The sequence below is a fragment of the Salvelinus namaycush genome, chromosome 28, assembly GCF_016432855.1.
Source record: "Salvelinus namaycush isolate Seneca chromosome 28, SaNama_1.0, whole genome shotgun sequence".
NCBI classification, from domain to species: Eukaryota; Metazoa; Chordata; class Actinopteri; order Salmoniformes; family Salmonidae; genus Salvelinus; species Salvelinus namaycush.
Window position 1 is genome coordinate 1,980,696 of NC_052334.1, and position 18,423 is coordinate 1,999,118.

General features: G+C 46.8%; 1 protein-coding gene across 1 annotated transcript in view; it reads left to right on the forward strand.

Annotated features, from left to right (window-relative positions):
* The window catches only part of zfyve26 (zinc finger, FYVE domain containing 26), a 112,432-nt gene that overhangs the window by 39,985 nt on the left and 54,024 nt on the right, over positions 1–18,423 (forward strand). Inside the window, exons 21-25 of the mRNA XM_038966934.1 lie at positions 2,112–2,336; positions 6,017–6,216; positions 13,662–13,766; positions 14,755–14,877; positions 17,086–17,262. Coding sequence (XP_038822862.1) covers positions 2,112–2,336; positions 6,017–6,216; positions 13,662–13,766; positions 14,755–14,877; positions 17,086–17,262 — 830 coding nt within the window. The remainder of the gene's footprint in view (positions 1–2,111; positions 2,337–6,016; positions 6,217–13,661; positions 13,767–14,754; positions 14,878–17,085; positions 17,263–18,423) is intronic.

Genomic DNA, 18,423 nt, shown 5'->3' on the forward strand with positions numbered 1-18,423 from the left:
GTCAGATGAAACCAAAATAGAACTTTTTGGTAAAAACTCAACTCGTCGTGCTTGGAGGACAAAGAATGCTGAGTTGCACCCATCATCATGACAATGATCCCAAACACACCGCCCGGGCAACGAAGGAGTGGCTTCGTAAGAAGCATTTCAAGGTCCTGGAGTGGCCTAGCCAGTCTCCAGATCTCAACCCCATAGAAAATCTTTGGAGGGAGTTGAAAGTCCGTGTGCCCAGCAACAGCCCCAAAACATCACTGCTCTAGAGGAGATCTGCATGGAGGAATGGGCCAAAATACCAGCAACAGTGTGTGAAAACCTTGTGAAGACTTACAGAAAACGTTTGACCTCTGTCATTGCCAACAAAGGGTATATAACAAAGTATTGAGAAACTTTTGTTATTGACCAAATACTTATTTTCCACCATAATTTGCAAATAAATTCATTAAAAATCCTACAATGTGATTTTCTGGATTTTTTTTTCTCATTTTGTCTGTCATAGTTGAAGTGTACCTATGATTAAAATTACAGGCCTCTCTCATCTTTTTAAGTGGAAGAACTTGCACAATTGGTGGCTGACTAAATACCTTTTTGCCCCACTGTAGATATGTATTGTGTAATTTGATGTGTATATAGATATGTACAGTGTAATTATTGTTTATTGATGTCTTCATGCAGGGCTCATCCGCGAAAGAGATCCTATTCTCCGCATGACTCCCTGCTTAAGTGAACTTGACAGCGTTTTAACTACTTTGCAGATATGCAACATACAATCATTAATATCAGTCAAAAATATCAAATTCCAAGTTTATTCTTTATAAGAGGTTTTAAAAATAGGTTATATTTTGACTCCACATTCCATGATGTACACCAAGGCGTTGTTGGCAGAATAGATGGATGCAGTTCAATGCATGTACGTTAGCCAGCGGCTGGCTAGCAGAACGTTAGCCAGCGGCTGGCTAGCAGAACGTTAGCCAGCGGCTGGCTAGCAGAACGTTAGCCAGCGGCTGGCTAGCAGAACGTTAGCCAGCGGCTGGCTAGCAGAACGTTAGCCAGCGGCTGGCTAGCAGAACGTTAGCCAGACTAGCTCGACACCACAGATTTTGGACCCCTGGATATAGAGAATGTCACCCGGGCTAGTAGTAATTCCAGTCTACTAGCCTAACTGACCAGTGCCCCAAATCGTTCAGATCAAATCAAATGTATTTATAAAGCCCTTTTTAAAACCCGCAGATGTCACAAAATGCTTATACAGAAACCAAGACTAAAATCCGAAACAGCAATCAATGCCGATGTAGAAGCACGGTGGCTAGGAAAAACTCCCTAGAAAGGCAGGAACCTAGGAAGGAACCAGGCTCTGAGGGGTGGCCGGTCCTCTTCTGGCTGTGCCGGATGGAGATTATAAGAGTACATGGCCATTAAGGCTAGATTGTTCTTCAAGATGTTCATAGATGACCAGCAGGGTCAAATTTATAATCACAGTGGTTGTAGAGGGTGTAACAGGTCAGCACCTCAGGATTAAATGTCAGTTGGCTTTTCATAGTCCAAGCATTCAGAAGTTGAGACTGCAAGTGTGGGGAAGAGCGAGAGACAGACAGAGAGCGAGAGACAGACAGACAGAGAGCGAGAGACAGACAGACAGAGAGCGAGAGACAGACAGACAGAGAGCGAGAGACAGACAGACAGAGAGCGAGAGACAGACAGACAGAGAGCGAGAGACAGACAGACAGAGAGCGAGAGACAGACAGACAGAGAGCGAGAGACAGACAGACAGAGAGCGAGAGACAGACAGACAGAGAGCGAGAGACAGAGCATATTAGAGGGAGCATACTTAAGTTCACACAGGATACCAGACAGACAGGAGAAGGAGAATTTCACCAAATAGGATAGACAGTCCCTAGCCCCCCGTGCATAGATGCTGGGGGGTTCGGGACACTGTGGCCCTGTCCGACGATACCCCCAGACAGGGCCAACCAGGCAGGATATAACCCCACCCACTTTGCCAAAGCACAGATCCAGTTGGCGGGACCAACAGCAATAAGGCATCAGTAATAATGGTGGAAATGTGCTTTAACATTCACAGCAACCACGTTTTCTCTCTCTCTCTGTGTATGTAGATGGTGGAGGTCTTGGGGCAGCCCTCTGTGGTAAACCCCTGGTGGTTTTGCTCCTGTCGGGCCCTCAGGGGACATCTGCCCAGGCTGTGGCTATGGAAGCCTTCCAGCAGGCCCTGGCCTCTCGGGACCTGTGCAGGGCTCTGAGCCTGCTAGAGCTGTATGGACAGGGCTGCAGCCAGGAGAGGGGGCTCCGAGACAGGCTACTGGCCTGGGCTGCTCTGGAGGGTGAGTACTGGGTTCATTACTCTGTGTGGACGTTTCCCTTGGGTACAGATCTAGGATCAGCTTCCACTCGTGGGGAAAATGCTAAATTGACACCATAGACTGTGTCCCAAATGGAACCCTATATAGTGCACTCCTTTAGACCCTATTCCCTATATAGTGCACTCCTTTAGACCCTATATAGTGCACTCCTTTAGACCCTATTCCCTATATAGTGCACTCCTTTAGACCCTATATAGTGCACTCCTTTAGAACCTATATAGTGCACTCCTTTAGACCCTATATAGTGCACTCCTTTAGACCCTATATAGTGCTCTCCTTTAGGTATGTTGACTGAGAACACATTCTCATTTACAGCAACAACCTGGGGAATAGTTACAGGGGAGAGGAGGGGGATGAATGAGTCAATTGTAAGCTGGGGATGATTATGTGACCGTGATAGTATGAGGACCAGATTGGGACTTTAGCCAGGACACCGGGGTTAACACCCCTACTCTAAAGATAAGTACCATGGGATCTTTAGTGACCACAGAGAGTCAGGACACCAGAGTTAACACCCTACTCTTACGATAAGTACCATGGGATCTTTAGTGACCACAGACAGTCAGGACACCAGGGTTAACACCCCTACTCTTAAGATAAGTACCATGGGATCTTTAGGGACCACAGAGAGCCAGGACACCAGGGTTAACACCCCTACTCTTACGATAAGTACCATGGGATCTTTAGGGACCACAGACAGTCAGGACACCAGGGTTAACACCCCTACTCTTAAGATAAGTACCATGGGATCTTTAGTGACCACAGAGAGTCAGGACACCAGGGTTAACACCCCTACTCTTAAGATAAGTACCATGGGATCTTTAGGGACCACAGAGAGTCAGGACACCAGGGTTAACACCCCTACTCTTAAGATAAGTACCATGGGATCTTTAGTGACCACAGAGAGTCAAGACACTCGTTTAACGTCCTATCTGAAAGACAGCACCCTACACAGGGTAATGTCCCTAATCACTGCCCTGGGGCATTGGGATATTTTTTAGACCAGAGGAAAGAGTGCCTCCTACTGGCCCTCCAACACCACTTCCAGGAGCATCTGGTCTCCCATCCAGGGACCGACCAGGACCAACCCTGCTTAGCTTCAGAGGCAAGCCAGCAGTGGGGTACAGGGTGGTATATGCAGTGCACTACTTTAGACCAGGGCCTATAGGGCTCTGTTATCTAGTGCACTACTTTAGACCAGGGCCCATAGGGCTCTGTTATCTAGTGCACTACTTTAGACCAGGGCCCATAGGGCTCTGTTATGTACTGTAGTGCACTACTTTAGGCCAGGGCCCATAGTGCTCTGTTATCTAGTGCACTACTTTAGACCAGGGCCCATAGGGCTCTGTTATCTAGTGCACTACTTTAGACCAGGGCCCATAGGGCTCTGTTATCTAGTGCACTACTTTAGACCAGGGCCCATAGTGCTCTGTTATGTAGTGCACTACTTTAGACCAGGGCTCATAGGGCTCTGTTATGTACTGTAGTGCACTACTTTAGGCCAGGACCCATAGGGCTCTGTTATCTAGTGCACTACTTTAGACCAGGACCCATAGTGCTCTGTTATCTAGTGCACTACTTTAGACCAGGGCCCATAGTGCTCTGTTATCTAGTGCACTACTTTAGACCAGGGCCCATAGTGCTCTGTTATCTAGTGCACTACTTTAGACCAGGACCCATAGTGCTCTGTTATCTAGTGCACTACTTTAGACCAGGGCCCATAGTGTTCTGTTATCTAGTGCACTACTTTAGACCAGGGCCCATAGTGCTCTGTTATCTAGTGCACTACTTTAGACCAGGGCCCATAGTGTTCTGTTATCTAGTGCACTACTTTAGACCAGGGCCCATAGGGCTTTGTTATGTACTGTAGTGCACTACTTTAGGCCAGTGCCCATAGTGTTCTGTTATCTAGTGCACTACTTTAGACCAGGACCCATAGGGCTCTGTTATCTAGTGCACTACTTTAGACCAGGGCCCATAGTGCTCTGTTATCTAGTGCACTACTTTAGACCAGGGCCCATAGGGCTCTGTTATCTAGTGCACTACTTTAAACCAGGGCCCATAGTGCTCTGTTATCTAGTGCACTACTTTAGACCAGGGCCCATAGTGCTCTGTTATCTAGTGCACTACTTTAGACCAGGACCCATAGGGCTCTGTTATCTAGTGCACTACTTTAGACCAGGGCCCATAGTGCTCTGTTATCTAGTGCACTACTTTAGACCAGGGCCCATAGGGCTCTGTTATCTAGTGCACTATAAAATTAATAGGTTGCCATTTGGGATGTTACCTTGGCTCTGCTTGAACAAAGTCACACTGTTTATGTTGTGTCTGTTTGGTGATTTTTAGGTAGCCTAGTGGTTAGAGTGTAGAGACGGCAGGTCGCCTAGTGGTTAGAGTGTAGAGACGGCAGGTAGCCTAGTGGTTAGAGTGTAGAGACGGCAGGTAGCCTAGTGGTTAGAGTGTAGAGACGGCAGGTCGCCTAGTGGTTAGAGTGTAGAGACGGCAGGTCGCCTAGTGGTTAGAGTGTAGAGACGGCAGGTCGCCTAGTGGTTAGAGTGTAGAGACGGCAGGTCGCCTAGTGGTTAGAGTGTAGAGACGGCAGGTCGCCTAGTGGTTAGAGTGTAGAGGCGGCAGGTCGCCTAGTGGTTAGAGTGTAGAGGCGGCAGGTCGCCTAGTGGTTAGAGTGTAGAGGCGGCAGGTCGCCTAGTGGTTAGAGTGTAGAGGCGGCAGGTCGCCTAGTGGTTAGAGTGTAGAGGCGGCAGGTCGCCTAGTGGTTAGAGTGTAGAGGCGGCAGGTCGCCTAGTGGTTAGAGTGTGGAGGCGGCAGGTCGCCTAGTGGTTAGAGTGTAGAGGCGGCAGGTCGCCTAGTGGTTAGAGTGTAGAGGCGGCAGGTCGCCTAGTGGTTAGAGTGTAGGGGCGGCAGGTAGCCTAGTGGTTAGAGTGTAGAGACGGCAGGTAGCCTAGTGGTTAGAGTGTAGAGGCGGCAGGTCGCCTAGTGGTTAGAGTGTAGGGGCGGCAGGTCGCCTAGTGGTTAGAGTGTAGAGACGGCAGGTCGCCTAGTGGTTAGAGTGTAGAGACGGCAGGTCGCCTAGTGGTTAGAGTGTAGAGACGGCAGGTCGCCTAGTGGTTAGAGTGTAGAGACGGCAGGTCGCCTAGTGGTTAGAGTGTAGAGACGGCAGGTCGCCTAGTGGTTAGAGTGTAGAGACGGCAGGTCGCCTAGTGGTTAGAGTGTAGAGACGGCAGGTCGCCTAGTGGTTAGAGTGTAGAGACGGCAGGTCGCCTAGTGGTTAGAGTGTAGAGACGGCAGGTAGCCTAGCGGTTAGAGCGTTGGGTCAGTAACCGAAAGGTTGCTGGATCGAATCCCCGAGTTGACAAGGTAAAAATATGTCGTTCTGCCCCTGAACAAGGCAGTTAACTCACTGTTGCCCGGTAGGCCGTCATTGTAAATAAGAATGTGTTCTTAACTGACTTGCCTCGTTAAATAAAGGTTCAATTAAAAAAATTAAAAATATCTACTGTGTTGACATTTTGGAGATATAATATTGTTGATATTTTTTAATTCCTGGTGCCAATCTAGTTAGTTTTTTCCTTCCTGACACAAGCGCTGATTTTGTTCTTACCTCCCTCCCTCCCTCCCTCCAGATGGTGAAGACAGCATAGGCCAGTTGTTCAGAGTACAGGACCCGTGTCTGAGGGCCCGTGTGGCCTTACAGGCCTTGGAGCGCTGGCCCCTCGGGCCCTCTCTGGAGCTACTGGAGTTCTGCCTCAATAACCCCCATGTGGAGACCTCTCTCAAGGGGGAGCTGGAGCACAGGAAGACGGAGCTGGACATCTATCAACGGGTAACCGGAGCCTTTAATCGACGTTATTACGTACTTTATGATCATGTTATTTGAAGCCTGTCGATAAATGTTATTTGACAATTGAAACGGGAACTGGACACCTATCGATGGGTAAATATTAGAGATACTGTAGATATAATAATATTATCGATGGGTAATCCTCATGTAGCTATTACAGGCTCTGTAAACATGATGTAGCTCAGTTGGTAAAAGTGCCAATGTTGTGGGTTCAACTCCCACAGGGATCACATGCATGTCAAATGGTAGTGGTATCCTAAATGCTAATGTGATTTGAAGCCAATCGGTGATTGCGAAAGCAGCCACACAAATAATGTAGCACTTATTTCAGACTTTATTAGTGAGACAAAGCAAAGTAAATATTATCGATGGGACTTGCAATAGCAAAGTTAAAAAAATATATTTAAAAAAAACATTTAAAAAAATGTGTAATTACTTTTTACCCTTTTTACCCAATCTACTTATTATTTTAGTTATTCTTTACGCTACTCCTCTTACACAGTTTAAGATTTTAAAAAAGTAATTTGAAATTAAATGTGCAGACTGGTCTGGATTAAGTTGCGTGCATACTACTATTTGAAACCAATTTATACATTTTAAACTATTCAACTTATTCAACCTCATCCACTTTTATTTGGATTTCTTCAGCGTTCTTGGTTCCATTGTGACACCATGACATGCAAATCAAATCAAGTTTATTTTATATAGCCCTTCGTACATCAGCTAATATCTCGAAGTGCTGTACAGAAACCCAGCCAAAAACCCCAAACAGCAAGCAATGCAGGTGTAGAAGCACGGTGGCTAGGAAAAACTCCCTAGAAAGGCCAAAACCTAGGAAGAAACCTAGAGAGGAACCAGGCTATGAGGGGTGGCCAGTCCTCTTCTGGCTGTGCCGGGTGGAGATTATAACAGAACATGGCCAAGATGTTCAAAATGTTCATAAGTGACAAGCATGGTCAAATAATAATCAGGAATAAATGTCAGTTGGCTTTTCATAGCCGATCATTAAGAGTTGAAAACAGCAGGTCTGGGACAGGTAGGGGTTCCATAACCGCAGGCAGAACAGTTGAAACTGGAATAGCAGCAAGGCCAGGTGGACTGGGGACAGCAAGGAGTCATCATGCCCGGTAGTCCTGATGTATGGTCCTAGGGCTCAGGTCCTCCGAGAGAGAGAAAGAAAGAGAGAAGGAGAGAATTAGAGAGAGCCAAGATTTTCAAAATGTTCATAAATGACAAGCATGGTCAAATAATAATCAGGAATAAATGTCAGTTGGCTTTTCATAGCCGATCATTAAGAGTTGAAAGCAGCAGGTCTGGGACAGGTAGGGGTTCCATAACCGCAGGCAGAACAGTTGAAACTGGAACAGCAGCAAGGCCAGGTGGACTGGGGACAGCAAGGAGTCATCATGCCCGGTAGTCCTGACGTATGGTCCTAGGGCTCAGGTTCTCCGAGAGAGAGAAAGAAAGAGAGAAGGAGAGAATTAGAGAGAGCATACTTAAATTCACACAGGACACTGGATAAGACAGGAGAAGTACTCCAGATATAACCAACTGACCCTAGCCCCCCGACACATAAACTACTGCAGCATAAATACTGGAGGCTGAGACAGGAGGGGTCAGGAGACACTGTGGCCCCATCCGATGATACCCCCGGACAGGGCCAAACAGGAAGGATATAACCCCACCCACTTTGCCAAAGCACAGCCCCCGCACCACTAGAGGGATATCTTCAACCACCAACTTACAATCCTGAGACAAGGCCGAGTATAGCCCACAAAGATCTCCACCACAGCACAAACCAAGGGGGGGCGCCAACCCAGACAGGAAGATCACGTCAGTAACTCAACCCACTCAAGTGACGCACCCCTCCTAGGGACGGCATGAAAGAGCACCAGTAAGCCAGTGACTCAGCCCCTGTAATAGGGTTAGAGGCAGAGAATCCCAGTGGAGAGAGGGGAACCGGCCAGGCAGAGACAGCAAGGGCGGTTCGTTGCTCCAGAGCCTTTCCGTTCACCTTCACACTCCTGGGCCAGACTACACTCAATCATATGACCTACTGAAGAGATGAGTCTTCAGTAAAGACTTAAAGGTTGAGACCGAGTCTGCGTCTCTCACATGGGTAGGCAGACCGTTCCATAAAAATGGAGATCTATAGGAGAAAGCCCTGCCTCCAGCTGTTTGCTTAGAAATTCTAGGGACAATTAGGAGGCCTGCGTCTTGTGACCGTAGCATACGTGTAGGTATGTACGGCAGGAACCAACACGGAAAGATAGGTAGGAGCAAGCCCATGTAACGCTTTATAGGTTTTAACAGTAAAACCTTGAAATCAGCCCTTGCCTTAACAGGAAGCCAGTGTAGGGAAGCTAGCACTAGAGTAATATGATCAAATTTCTTGGTTCTAGTCAGGATTCTAGCAGCCGTATTTAGCACTAACTGAAGTTTATTTAGTGCTTTATCCGGGTAGCCGGAAAGTAGAGCATTGCAGTAGTCTAACCTAGAAGTAACAAATGCATGGATTAATTTTTCTGCATCATTTTTGGACAGAGAATTTCTGATATTTGCAATGTTACGTAGATGGAAAAAAGCTGTCCTTGAAACAGTCTTGATATGTTCGTCAAAAGAGAGATCAGGGTCAAGAGTAACGCCGAAGTCCTTCACAGTTTTATTTGAGACGACTTTACAACCATCAAGATTAATTGTCAGATTTAACAGAAGACCTCTTTGTTTCTTGGGACCTAGAAGAAGCATCTCTGTTTTGTCCGAGTTTAAAAGTAGAACGTTTTCAGCCATCCACTTCCTTATGTCTGAAACACAGGCTTCTAGCGAGGGCAATTTTGGGGCTTCACCATGTTTCATTGAAATGTACAGCTGTGTGTCATCCGCATAGCAGTGAAAGTTAACATTATGTTTTCGAATAACATCCCCAAGAGGTAAAATATATAGTGAAAACAATAGTGGTCCTAAAACGGAACCTTGAGGAACACCGAAATGTACAGTTGATTTGTCAGAGGACAAACCATTCACAGAGACAAACTGATATCTTTCCGACAGATAAGATCTAAACCAGGCCAGAACTTGTCCGTGTAGGCCAATTTGGGTTTCAAGTCTCTCCAAAAGAATGTGGTGATCGATGGTGTCAAAGGCAGCACTAAGGTCTAGTAGCACGAGGACAGATGCAGAGCCTCGGTCTGACGCCATTAAAAGGTCATTTACCACCTTCACAAGTGCAGTCTCAGTGCTATGATGGGGTCTAAAACCAGACTGAAGCATTTTGTATACATTACATTTTACATTTTAGTCATTTAGCAGACGCTCTTATCCAGAGCGACTTACAGTAGAGTGCATACATTTTATTACATTTTTTTACATACTGAGACAAGGATATCCCTACCGGCCAAACCCTCCCTAACCCGGACGACGCTATGCCAATTGTGCGTCGCCCCACGGACCTCCCGGTTGCGGCCGGCTGCGACAGAGCCTGGGCGCGAACCCAGCCCAGCCTGGGCGCGAACCCAGAGACTCTGGTGGCGCAGCTAGCACTGCGATGCAGTGCCCTAGACCACTGCGCCACCCGGGACATTGTTTGTCTTCAGGAAGGCAGTGAGTTGCTGCGCAACAGCTTTTTCTAAAATTTTTGAGAGTAATGGAAGATTCGATATAGGCCGATAGTTTTTTATATTTTCCGGGTCAAGGTTTGGCTTTTTCAAGAGAGGCTTTATTACTGCCACTTTTAGTGAGTTTGGTACACATCCGGTGGATAGAGAGCCGTTTATTATGTTCAACATAGGAGGGCCAAGCACATGAAGCAGCTCTTTCAGTAGTTTAGTTGGAATAGGATCCAGTATGCAGCTTGAAGGTTTAGAGGCCATGATTATTTTCATCATTGTGTCAAGAGATATAGTACTAAAACACTTAAGTGTCTCTCCCGATCCCAGGCCCTGGCAGAGCTGTGCAGATCCAGGACAGCTAAGCCCTGGAGGAATACGCAGATTTAAAGAGGAGTCCGTAATTTGCTTTCTAATGATCATGATCTTTTCCTCAAAGAAGTTCATGAATTTATTACTGCTGAAGTGAAAGCCATCCTCTCTTGGGGAATGCTGCTTTTTAGTTAGCTTTGCAACAGTATCAAAAATAAATTTTGGATTGTTCTTATTTTCCTCAATTAAGTTGGAAAAGTAGGATGATCGAGCAGCAGTGAGGGCTCTTCGATACTGCACGGTACTGTCTTTCCAAGCTAGTCGGAAGACTTCCAGTTTGGTGTGGCGCCATTTCCGTTCCAATTTTCTGGAAGCTTGCTTCAAAGCTCGGGTATTTTCTGTATACCAGGGAGCTAGTTTCTTATGACAAATGTTTTTCGTTTTTAGGGGTGCAACTGCATCTAGGGTATTGCGCAAGGTTAAATTGAGTTCCTCAGTTAGGTGGTTAACTGATTTTTGTCCTCTGACGTCCTTGGGTAGGCAGAAGGAGTCTGGAAGGGCATCAAGGAATTTTTGTGTTGTCTGAGAATTTATAGCACGACTTTTGATGCTCCTTGGTTGGGGTCTGAGCAGATTATTTGTTGCGATTGCAAACGTAATAAAATGGTGGTCCGATAGTCCAGGATTATGAGGAAAAACATTAAGATCTACAACATTTATTCCATGGGACAAAACTAGGTCCAGAGTATGACTGTGGCAGTGAGTAGGTCCAGAGACATGTTGGACAAAACCCACTGAGTCGATGATGGCTCCGAAAGCCTTTTGGAGTGGGTCTGTGGACTTCTCCATATGAATATTAAAATCACCAAAAATTAGAATATGATCTGCTATGACTACAAGGTCCGATAGGAATTCAGGGAACTCAGAGAGGAACGCTGTATATGGCCCAGGAGGCCTGTAAACAGTAGCTATAAAAAGTGATTGAGTAGGCTGCATAGATTTCATGACTAGAAGCTCAAAAGACGAAAACGTCATTTTTTTTTTATAAATTGAAATTTGCTATCGTAAATGTTAGCAACACCTCCGCCTTTGCGGGATGCACGGGGGATATGGTCACTAGTGTAACCAGGAGGAGAGGCCTCATTTAACACAGTAAATTCATCAGGCTTAAGCCATGTTTCAGTCAGGCCAATCACATCAAGATTATGATCAGTGATTAGTTCATTGACTATGACTGCCTTTGAAGTGAGGGATCTAACATTAAGTAACCCTATTTTGAGATGTGAGGTATCACGATCTCTTTCAATAATGGCAGGAATGGAGGAGGTCTTTATCCTAATGAGATTGCTAAGGCGAACACCGCCATGTTTAGTTTTGCCCAACCTAGGTCGAGGCACAGACACAGTCTCAATGGGGATGGCTGAGCTGACTACACTGACTATGCTAGTGGCAGACTCCACTAAGCTGGCAGGTTGGCTAACAGCCTGCTGCCTGGCCTGCACCCTATTTCATTGTGGAGCTAGAGGAGTTAGAGCCCTGTCTATGTTGGTAGATAAGATGAGAGCACCCCTCCAGCTAGGATGGAGTCCGTCACTCCTCAGCAGGTCAGGCTTGGTCCTGTTTGTGGGTGAGTCCCAGAAAGAGGGCCAATTATCTACAAATTCTATCTTTTGGGAGGGGCAGAAAACAGTTTTCAACCAGCGATTGAGTTGTGAGACTCTGCTGTAGAGCTCGTCACTCCCCCTAACTGGGAGGGGGCCAGAGACAATTACTCGATGCCGACACATCTTTCTAGCTGATTTACACGCTGAAGCTATGTTGCGCTTGGTGACCTCTGACTGTTTCATCCTAACATCGTTGGTGCCGACGTGGATAACAATATCTCTATACTCTCTACACTCGCCAGTTTTAGCTTTAGCCAGCACCATCTTCAGATTAGCCTTAACGTCGGTAGCCCTGCCCCCTGGTAAACAGTGTATGATCGCTGGGTGATTCGTTTTAAGTCTAATACTGCGGGTAATGGAGTCGCCAATGACTAGGGTTTTCAATTTGTCAGAGCTAATGGTGGGAGCCTTCGGCGTCTCAGACCCCGTAACGGGAGGAGTAGAGACAAGAGAAGACTCGGCCTCAGACTCCGACTCGCTACATAATGGGGAAAACCGGTTGAAAGTTTCTGTCGGCTGAATGAGCGACACCAGTTGAGCATTCCTACAGCATTTCCCTCCAGAAGCCATGAGAAAGTTGTCCGGCTGCGGGGACTGTGCGGGGGGATTTATACTAACGTTACTATCTGTACTTACTGGTGGCACAGACGCTGTTTCATCCTTTCCTACACTGAAATTACCCTTGCCTAACGATTGCGTCTGAAGCTGGGCTTGCAGCACAGCTATCCTCGCCATAAGGCGATCGTTCTCCTGTATATTATGAGTACAGCGACTGCAATTAGAAGACATCATGTTAATGTTACTACTTAGCTTCGGCTGTTGAAAGTGCTGACGAACCATGTCCAGATAAAGCGTCCGGAGTGAAAAAGTTGAATGAGGGAAAAAAGTTGTGATGGAAAAACGAAAAATATAAACGGTAATTAAAAAGAAGAAAAAAAACAAACGTAAAGTTGTCAGCTAGTAAAGTAAGGTTGGCAACAAAACGCACAGCAACAAAACGCACAGTCTCCCTGTCACACAACGCACCGTTTGACACAAACCGGCTACTTACAGTTTCTTGCCGACAACTTGAGACAAAACACTTTTAGGGTATGACACGTTGGGTCTACTTTTCTGCTATTCAAATCTGAAATCGGAACAGAAATATATTCTACCAATTATAGAGGTGCAGCTATTTTTTTATTTTTTATCTCCGACCTTTTTTTTAATAAACACCTGACGTTTTGACCACTTACCTTAACAAGCTAGACAACAAGTTAAGAGGGTATGAACTCTTCCTCTCCTTCTCGACTATTCAAATCTGGAATCGGGAACAGAAATAACTTTTACCAGTCAAGAGGTATACGTGTTTTAGTAACCCGCATCAACTATTTTGCATCTTGGGGGAAAAAATCTTGTTTTGATCACTTTCACAAAAAACTTGAAATCTTTGTCTACTTCTCTGCTATTTTAAATCTGAAATCAGAACACTTCTTCCACTTCCCCAAAAATACTTTTAAAGAGCTGAAGCAAGGCACACAATTTGACTTCATGTTAAAGTACCATCTACAGTGATCTCCAAAAGTATTGGGACAGTGACACATTGTTGTTGTTTTGGCCAGAAAGTGTACTCCAGCACTTTGGATTTGAAACTTTACAATGTGGTTAAAATACAGATTGTCATCAGCAGCACGTATACCGTGCCGGCAAGAGTTTGGACTCCGGCCCACACCCTTCTGGCGTAAACATCTCTGCCATCTTTCCTGTCTTTCTCTCACGGTGTCTATCCACATGAAAGAACAAAATAGGACTGCTTCCACTCCTTAAAAACTATTTTTTAAAACATGAACAAAACTTATATCCCTAGATGTTGAACCTGGAGCCTTCGTTGCCGTGGGCCACCTGGCAGGAGCTGAGGACAGAGTCCAGGAGAGATCCCGAGTCCATGTTTTCTAGGATGTTGGAAGCCAGGGTGAGTCTCAGCACTGCGTACACCTTTTATAACACTGACGTTATCGACCTTGAGTCCATGCTGTCTAGGAGGGCTGGAGGCCAAGGTAAGTCCCACCACTGCGTGTATAAATAGCCTGACACCTTTTATAACACTGACGTTATAGACCTTGAGTCCATGCTATCTAGGAGGGCTGGAGGCCAAGGTAAGTCCCACCACTGCGTGTATAAATAGCCTGACACCTTTTATAACACTGACGTTATAGACCTTGAGTCTATGCTGTCTAGGAGGGCTGGAGGCCAAGGTAAGTCCCACCACTGCGTTTATAAATAGCCTGACACCTTTTATAACACTGACGTTATAGACCTTGAGTCTATGCTGTCTAGGAGGGCTGGAGGCCAAGGTAAGTCCCACCACTGCGTTTATAAATAGCCTGACACCTTTTATAACACTGACGTTATAGACCTTGAGTCCATGCTATCTAGGAGGGCTGGAGGCCAAGGTAAGTCCCACCACTGCGTGTATAAATAGCCTGACACCTTTTATAACACTGACGTTATAGACCTTGAGTCCATGCTGTCTAGGAGGGCTGGAGGCCAAGGTAAGTCCCACCACTGCGTGTATAAATAGCCTGACACCTTTTATAACACTGACGTTATAGACCTTGAGTCCATGCTGTCTAGGAGGGCTGGAGGCCAAGGTAAGTCCCACCACTGCGTGTATAAATAGCCTGACACCTTTTATAACACTGACGTTATAGACCTTGAGTCCATGCTATCTAGGAGGGCTGGAGGCCAAGGTAAGTCCCACCACTGTGTTTATAAACATAGTCCATTTAATTATTTTTTTTATCCAGGTTAACTTTAGCACTAACTTTTTTAATGGACGTTTTAGTATTTACAAAAACACAGAGCACCACATTTTAGGGTTCTGTAAAAAGGATTAAACGGATCAAACGATGCTTCCTCTGCTGTCCATTTCATGTGTCCTGTCATCATCTCTCTGTCAGGAGTTTTTTCTGTGTGCCCAGTGGATGGCGCTGTTCTCGGTCTCAGACCACCTCAGATTACAGCTGCAGACGGAACACCTGCTACACCTGCTGGAGAAAGGACAGACTGACAACGCTTTCCAGGTGGGGATTTTCATCTGCATCTCTATTGTCTAAACTGTCTTCCTTCATTTCTTCTACTTCCTCTCCTCCATATGTGACCGTCACGCTCAATTCGGTCTTATTTAGCAAAATTAGATTTTTTATTTTTTATTTTTTACATTGGATAAAAGTAGAGACTCAGAGCTAGAAAATATTATATCATACACTACAGTTGAGGAACAATGGGGAAAGTAATTCTGCTTTGAAATTTGATCAACTTGTTTATTCTCCTTCCTCTGCTCCGTTTATTCTCCTTCCTCTGCTCCGTTTATTCTCCTTCCTCTGCTCCGTTTATTCTCCTTCCTCTGCTCCGTTTATTCTCCTTCCTCTGCTCCGTTTATTCTCCTTCCTCTGCTCCGTTTATTCTCCTTCCTCTGCTCCGTTTATTCTCCTTCCTCTGCTCCGTTTATTCTCCTTCCTCTGCTCCGTTTGTTCTCCTTCCTCTCCTCCGTTTCTTCTCCTTCCCCTGCTCCGTTTCTTCTCCTTCCCCTGCTCCGTTTCTTCTCCTTCCTCTGCTCCGTTTAATCTCCTTCCTCTGCTCCGTTTATTCTCCTTCCTCTCCTCCGTTTCTTCTCCTTCCCTCTCAGTTTCTTCTCCTTCCTCTCCTCCGTTTCTTCTTCCTCTCCTCCGTTTCTTCTCCTTCCCTCTCCTCCGTTTCTTCTCCTTCCCTCTCCTCCGTTTCTTCTCCTTCCTCTCCTCCGTTTCTTCTCCTTCCTCTCCTCCGTTTCTTCTCCTTCCCTCTCCGTTTCTTCTCCCTCTCCTCCGTTTCTTCTCCTTCCCTCTCCTCCGTTTCTTCTCCTTCCCTCTCCTCCGTTTCTTCTCCTTCCTCTCCTCCGTTTCTTCTCCTTCCTCTCCTCCGTTTCTTCTCCTTCCTCTCCTCCGTTTCTTCTCCTTCCTCTCCTCCGTTTCTTCTCCTTCCTCTCCTCCGTTTCTTCTCCTTCCCTCTCCTCCGTTTCTTATCCTTCCCTCTCCTCCGTTTCTTCTCCTTCCTCTCCTCCGTTTCTTCTCCTTCCTCTCCTCCGTTTCTTCTCCTTCCTCTCCTCCGTTTCTTCTCCTTCCTCTCCTCCGTTTCTTCTCCTTCCTCTCCTCCGTTTCTTCTCCTTCCTCTCCTCCGTTTCTTCTCCTTCCTCTCCTCCGTTTCTTCTCCTTCCCTCTCCTCCGTTTCTTATCCTTCCCTCTCCTCCGTTTCTTCTCCTTCCTCTCCTCCGTTTCTTCTCCTTCCTCTCCTCCGTTTCTTCTCCTTCCTCTCCTCCGTTTCTTTTCCTTCCCCTCCTCCGTTTCTTCTCCTTCCCTCTCCTCCGTTTCTTCTCCTTCCCTCTCCTCCGTTTCTTCTCCTTCCTCTCCTCCGTTTCTTCTCCTTCCCTCTCCTCCGTTTCTTCTCCTTCCCTCTCCTCCGTTTCTTCTCCTTCCCTCTCCTCCGTTTCTTCTCCTTCCCTCTCCTCCGTTTCTTCTCCTTCCTCTCCTCCGTTTCTTCTCCTTCCTCTCCTCCGTTTCTTCTCCTTCCCTCTCCTCCGTTTCTTCTCCTTCCCTCTCCTCCGTTTCTTCTCCTTCCTCTCCTCTGTTTCTTCTCCTCCCTCTCCTCCGTTTCTTCTCCTTCCTCTCCTCCGTTTCTTCTCCTTCCTCTCCTCCGTTTCTTCTCCTTCCTCTCCTCCGTTTCTTCTCCTTCCTCTGCTCCGTTTCTTCTCCTTCCTCTCCTCCGTTTCTTCTCCTTCCTCTCCTCCGTTTCTTCTCCTTCTTCTCCTTCCCTCTCCTCCGTTTCTTCTCCTTCTTCTCCTTCCCTCTCCTCCGTTTCTTCTCCTTCTTCTCCTTCCCTCTCCTCCGTTTCTTCTCCTTCTTCTCCTTCCTCTCCTCCGTTTCTTCTCCTTCCTCTCCTCCGTTTCTTCTCCTTCCTCTGCTCCGTTTCTTCTCCTTCCTCTCCTCCGTTTCTTCTCCTTCCTCTCCTCCGTTTCTTCTCTTCTATCTTCCCTTATTGGAAGAACAGAATAGGTGAAGGCAATGGGCTGGAATCCTACAGTATTAGGAAATCTCCTTTCACCTGTCCATTGTCTTTCCAATCAGTGCAGACGAAGGAAAGGAGAAGAGGAATCCAGTTTATACAATTGAGACCCATCTGCCTATAGTTGTTTCTGTTCTGTGCGCTATGTCATAGACTTTGTTTCTCATTGACTCTCTTCACTGTGATTGGTACAGCTGCTGGCGGGCCTATCAGACTTAACCTTGGGTCTGGAGGTGTGTGAACGCGCTCTGGACCGCCGGCCCGGATTGGCTGCCTGCCACTTCCTGGCTAACTACCTCACTCTGCACTTCCAGAGCCAAGTGTCCCCAGCCCGCCGCCGCCACATCCAGGACCTTCACCTGGGATCCAAGGTCAGCAGATTCAATGACCTTTATTGTATCTGTGAGCTCGAGTGTTGATGGGGAGCCTAGCGGATAAGAGCGTTGGGAACTGAAAGGTTCAAATCCCCAAGCCGATGAGGTGAAAGACCTTGAGCAAGGAATTGAACCCTAATTGCTCCTGTAAGTCGCTCTGGATAAGAGCGTCTGCTAAATGACTCAAATGTAAATGTTTTTTTTCTGTGTTTTTATTGGACAAGGGAGAGAGCAGGAACGATGGGGGAGAGCAGGAACGATGGGGGAGAGCAGGAACGATGGGGGAGAGCAGGAACGGTGGGGGAGAGCAGGAACGGTGGGGGAGAGCAGGAACGGTGGGGGAGAGCAGGAACGGTGGGGGAGAGCAGGAACGGTGGGGGAGAGCAGGAACGGTGGGGGAGAGCAGGAACGATGGGGGAGAGCAGAAACGGTGGGGGAGAGCCGGAACGATGGGGGAGAGCAGGAACGATAGGTGTGTCACCAAGGCAGTAGGTCTGATTTGAACCGACACATTTAAAACACCACCAGATAGTGTTTTAAATGAACCTCTCTACTCTCTCCTCTCTGTCTCCTCTCCTCTTTGTCTCCCTACTCTCTCTACTCTCTCCTCTACACTCTCTCTACTCTCTTCTCTCCTCTCTGTATCCCTACTCTCTAATCTCATTCTCCTCTACACTCTCAAATCTCCTCTCCGCTCTGTCTCCCTACTCTCTCTCCCTACTCTCTCTACTCTCTCTTCTCTGTCTCCCTACTCTCTTTACTCTCTCTACTCTCTCTTCTCTGTATCTCTACTCTCTCTACTCTCTACTCTCTCCTCTCTGTCTCCTCTCCTCTCTGTATCCCTACTCTCTCTACTCTCTCCTCTACACTCTCTCTACTCTCTCTTCTCTCTCCTCTCTGTTTCTCTACTCTCTCCTCTACACTCTCTCTACTCTCTTCTCTCCTCTCTGTATCCCTACTCTCTAATCTCATTCTCCTCTACACTCTCAAATCTCCTCTCCGCTCTGTCTCCCTACTCTCTCTCCCTACTCTCTCTACTCTCTCTTCTCTGTCTCCCTACTCTCTTTACTCTCTCTACTCTCTCTTCTCTGTATCTCTACTCTCTCTACTCTCTACTCTCTCCTCTCTGTCTCCTCTCCTCTCTGTATCCCTACTCTC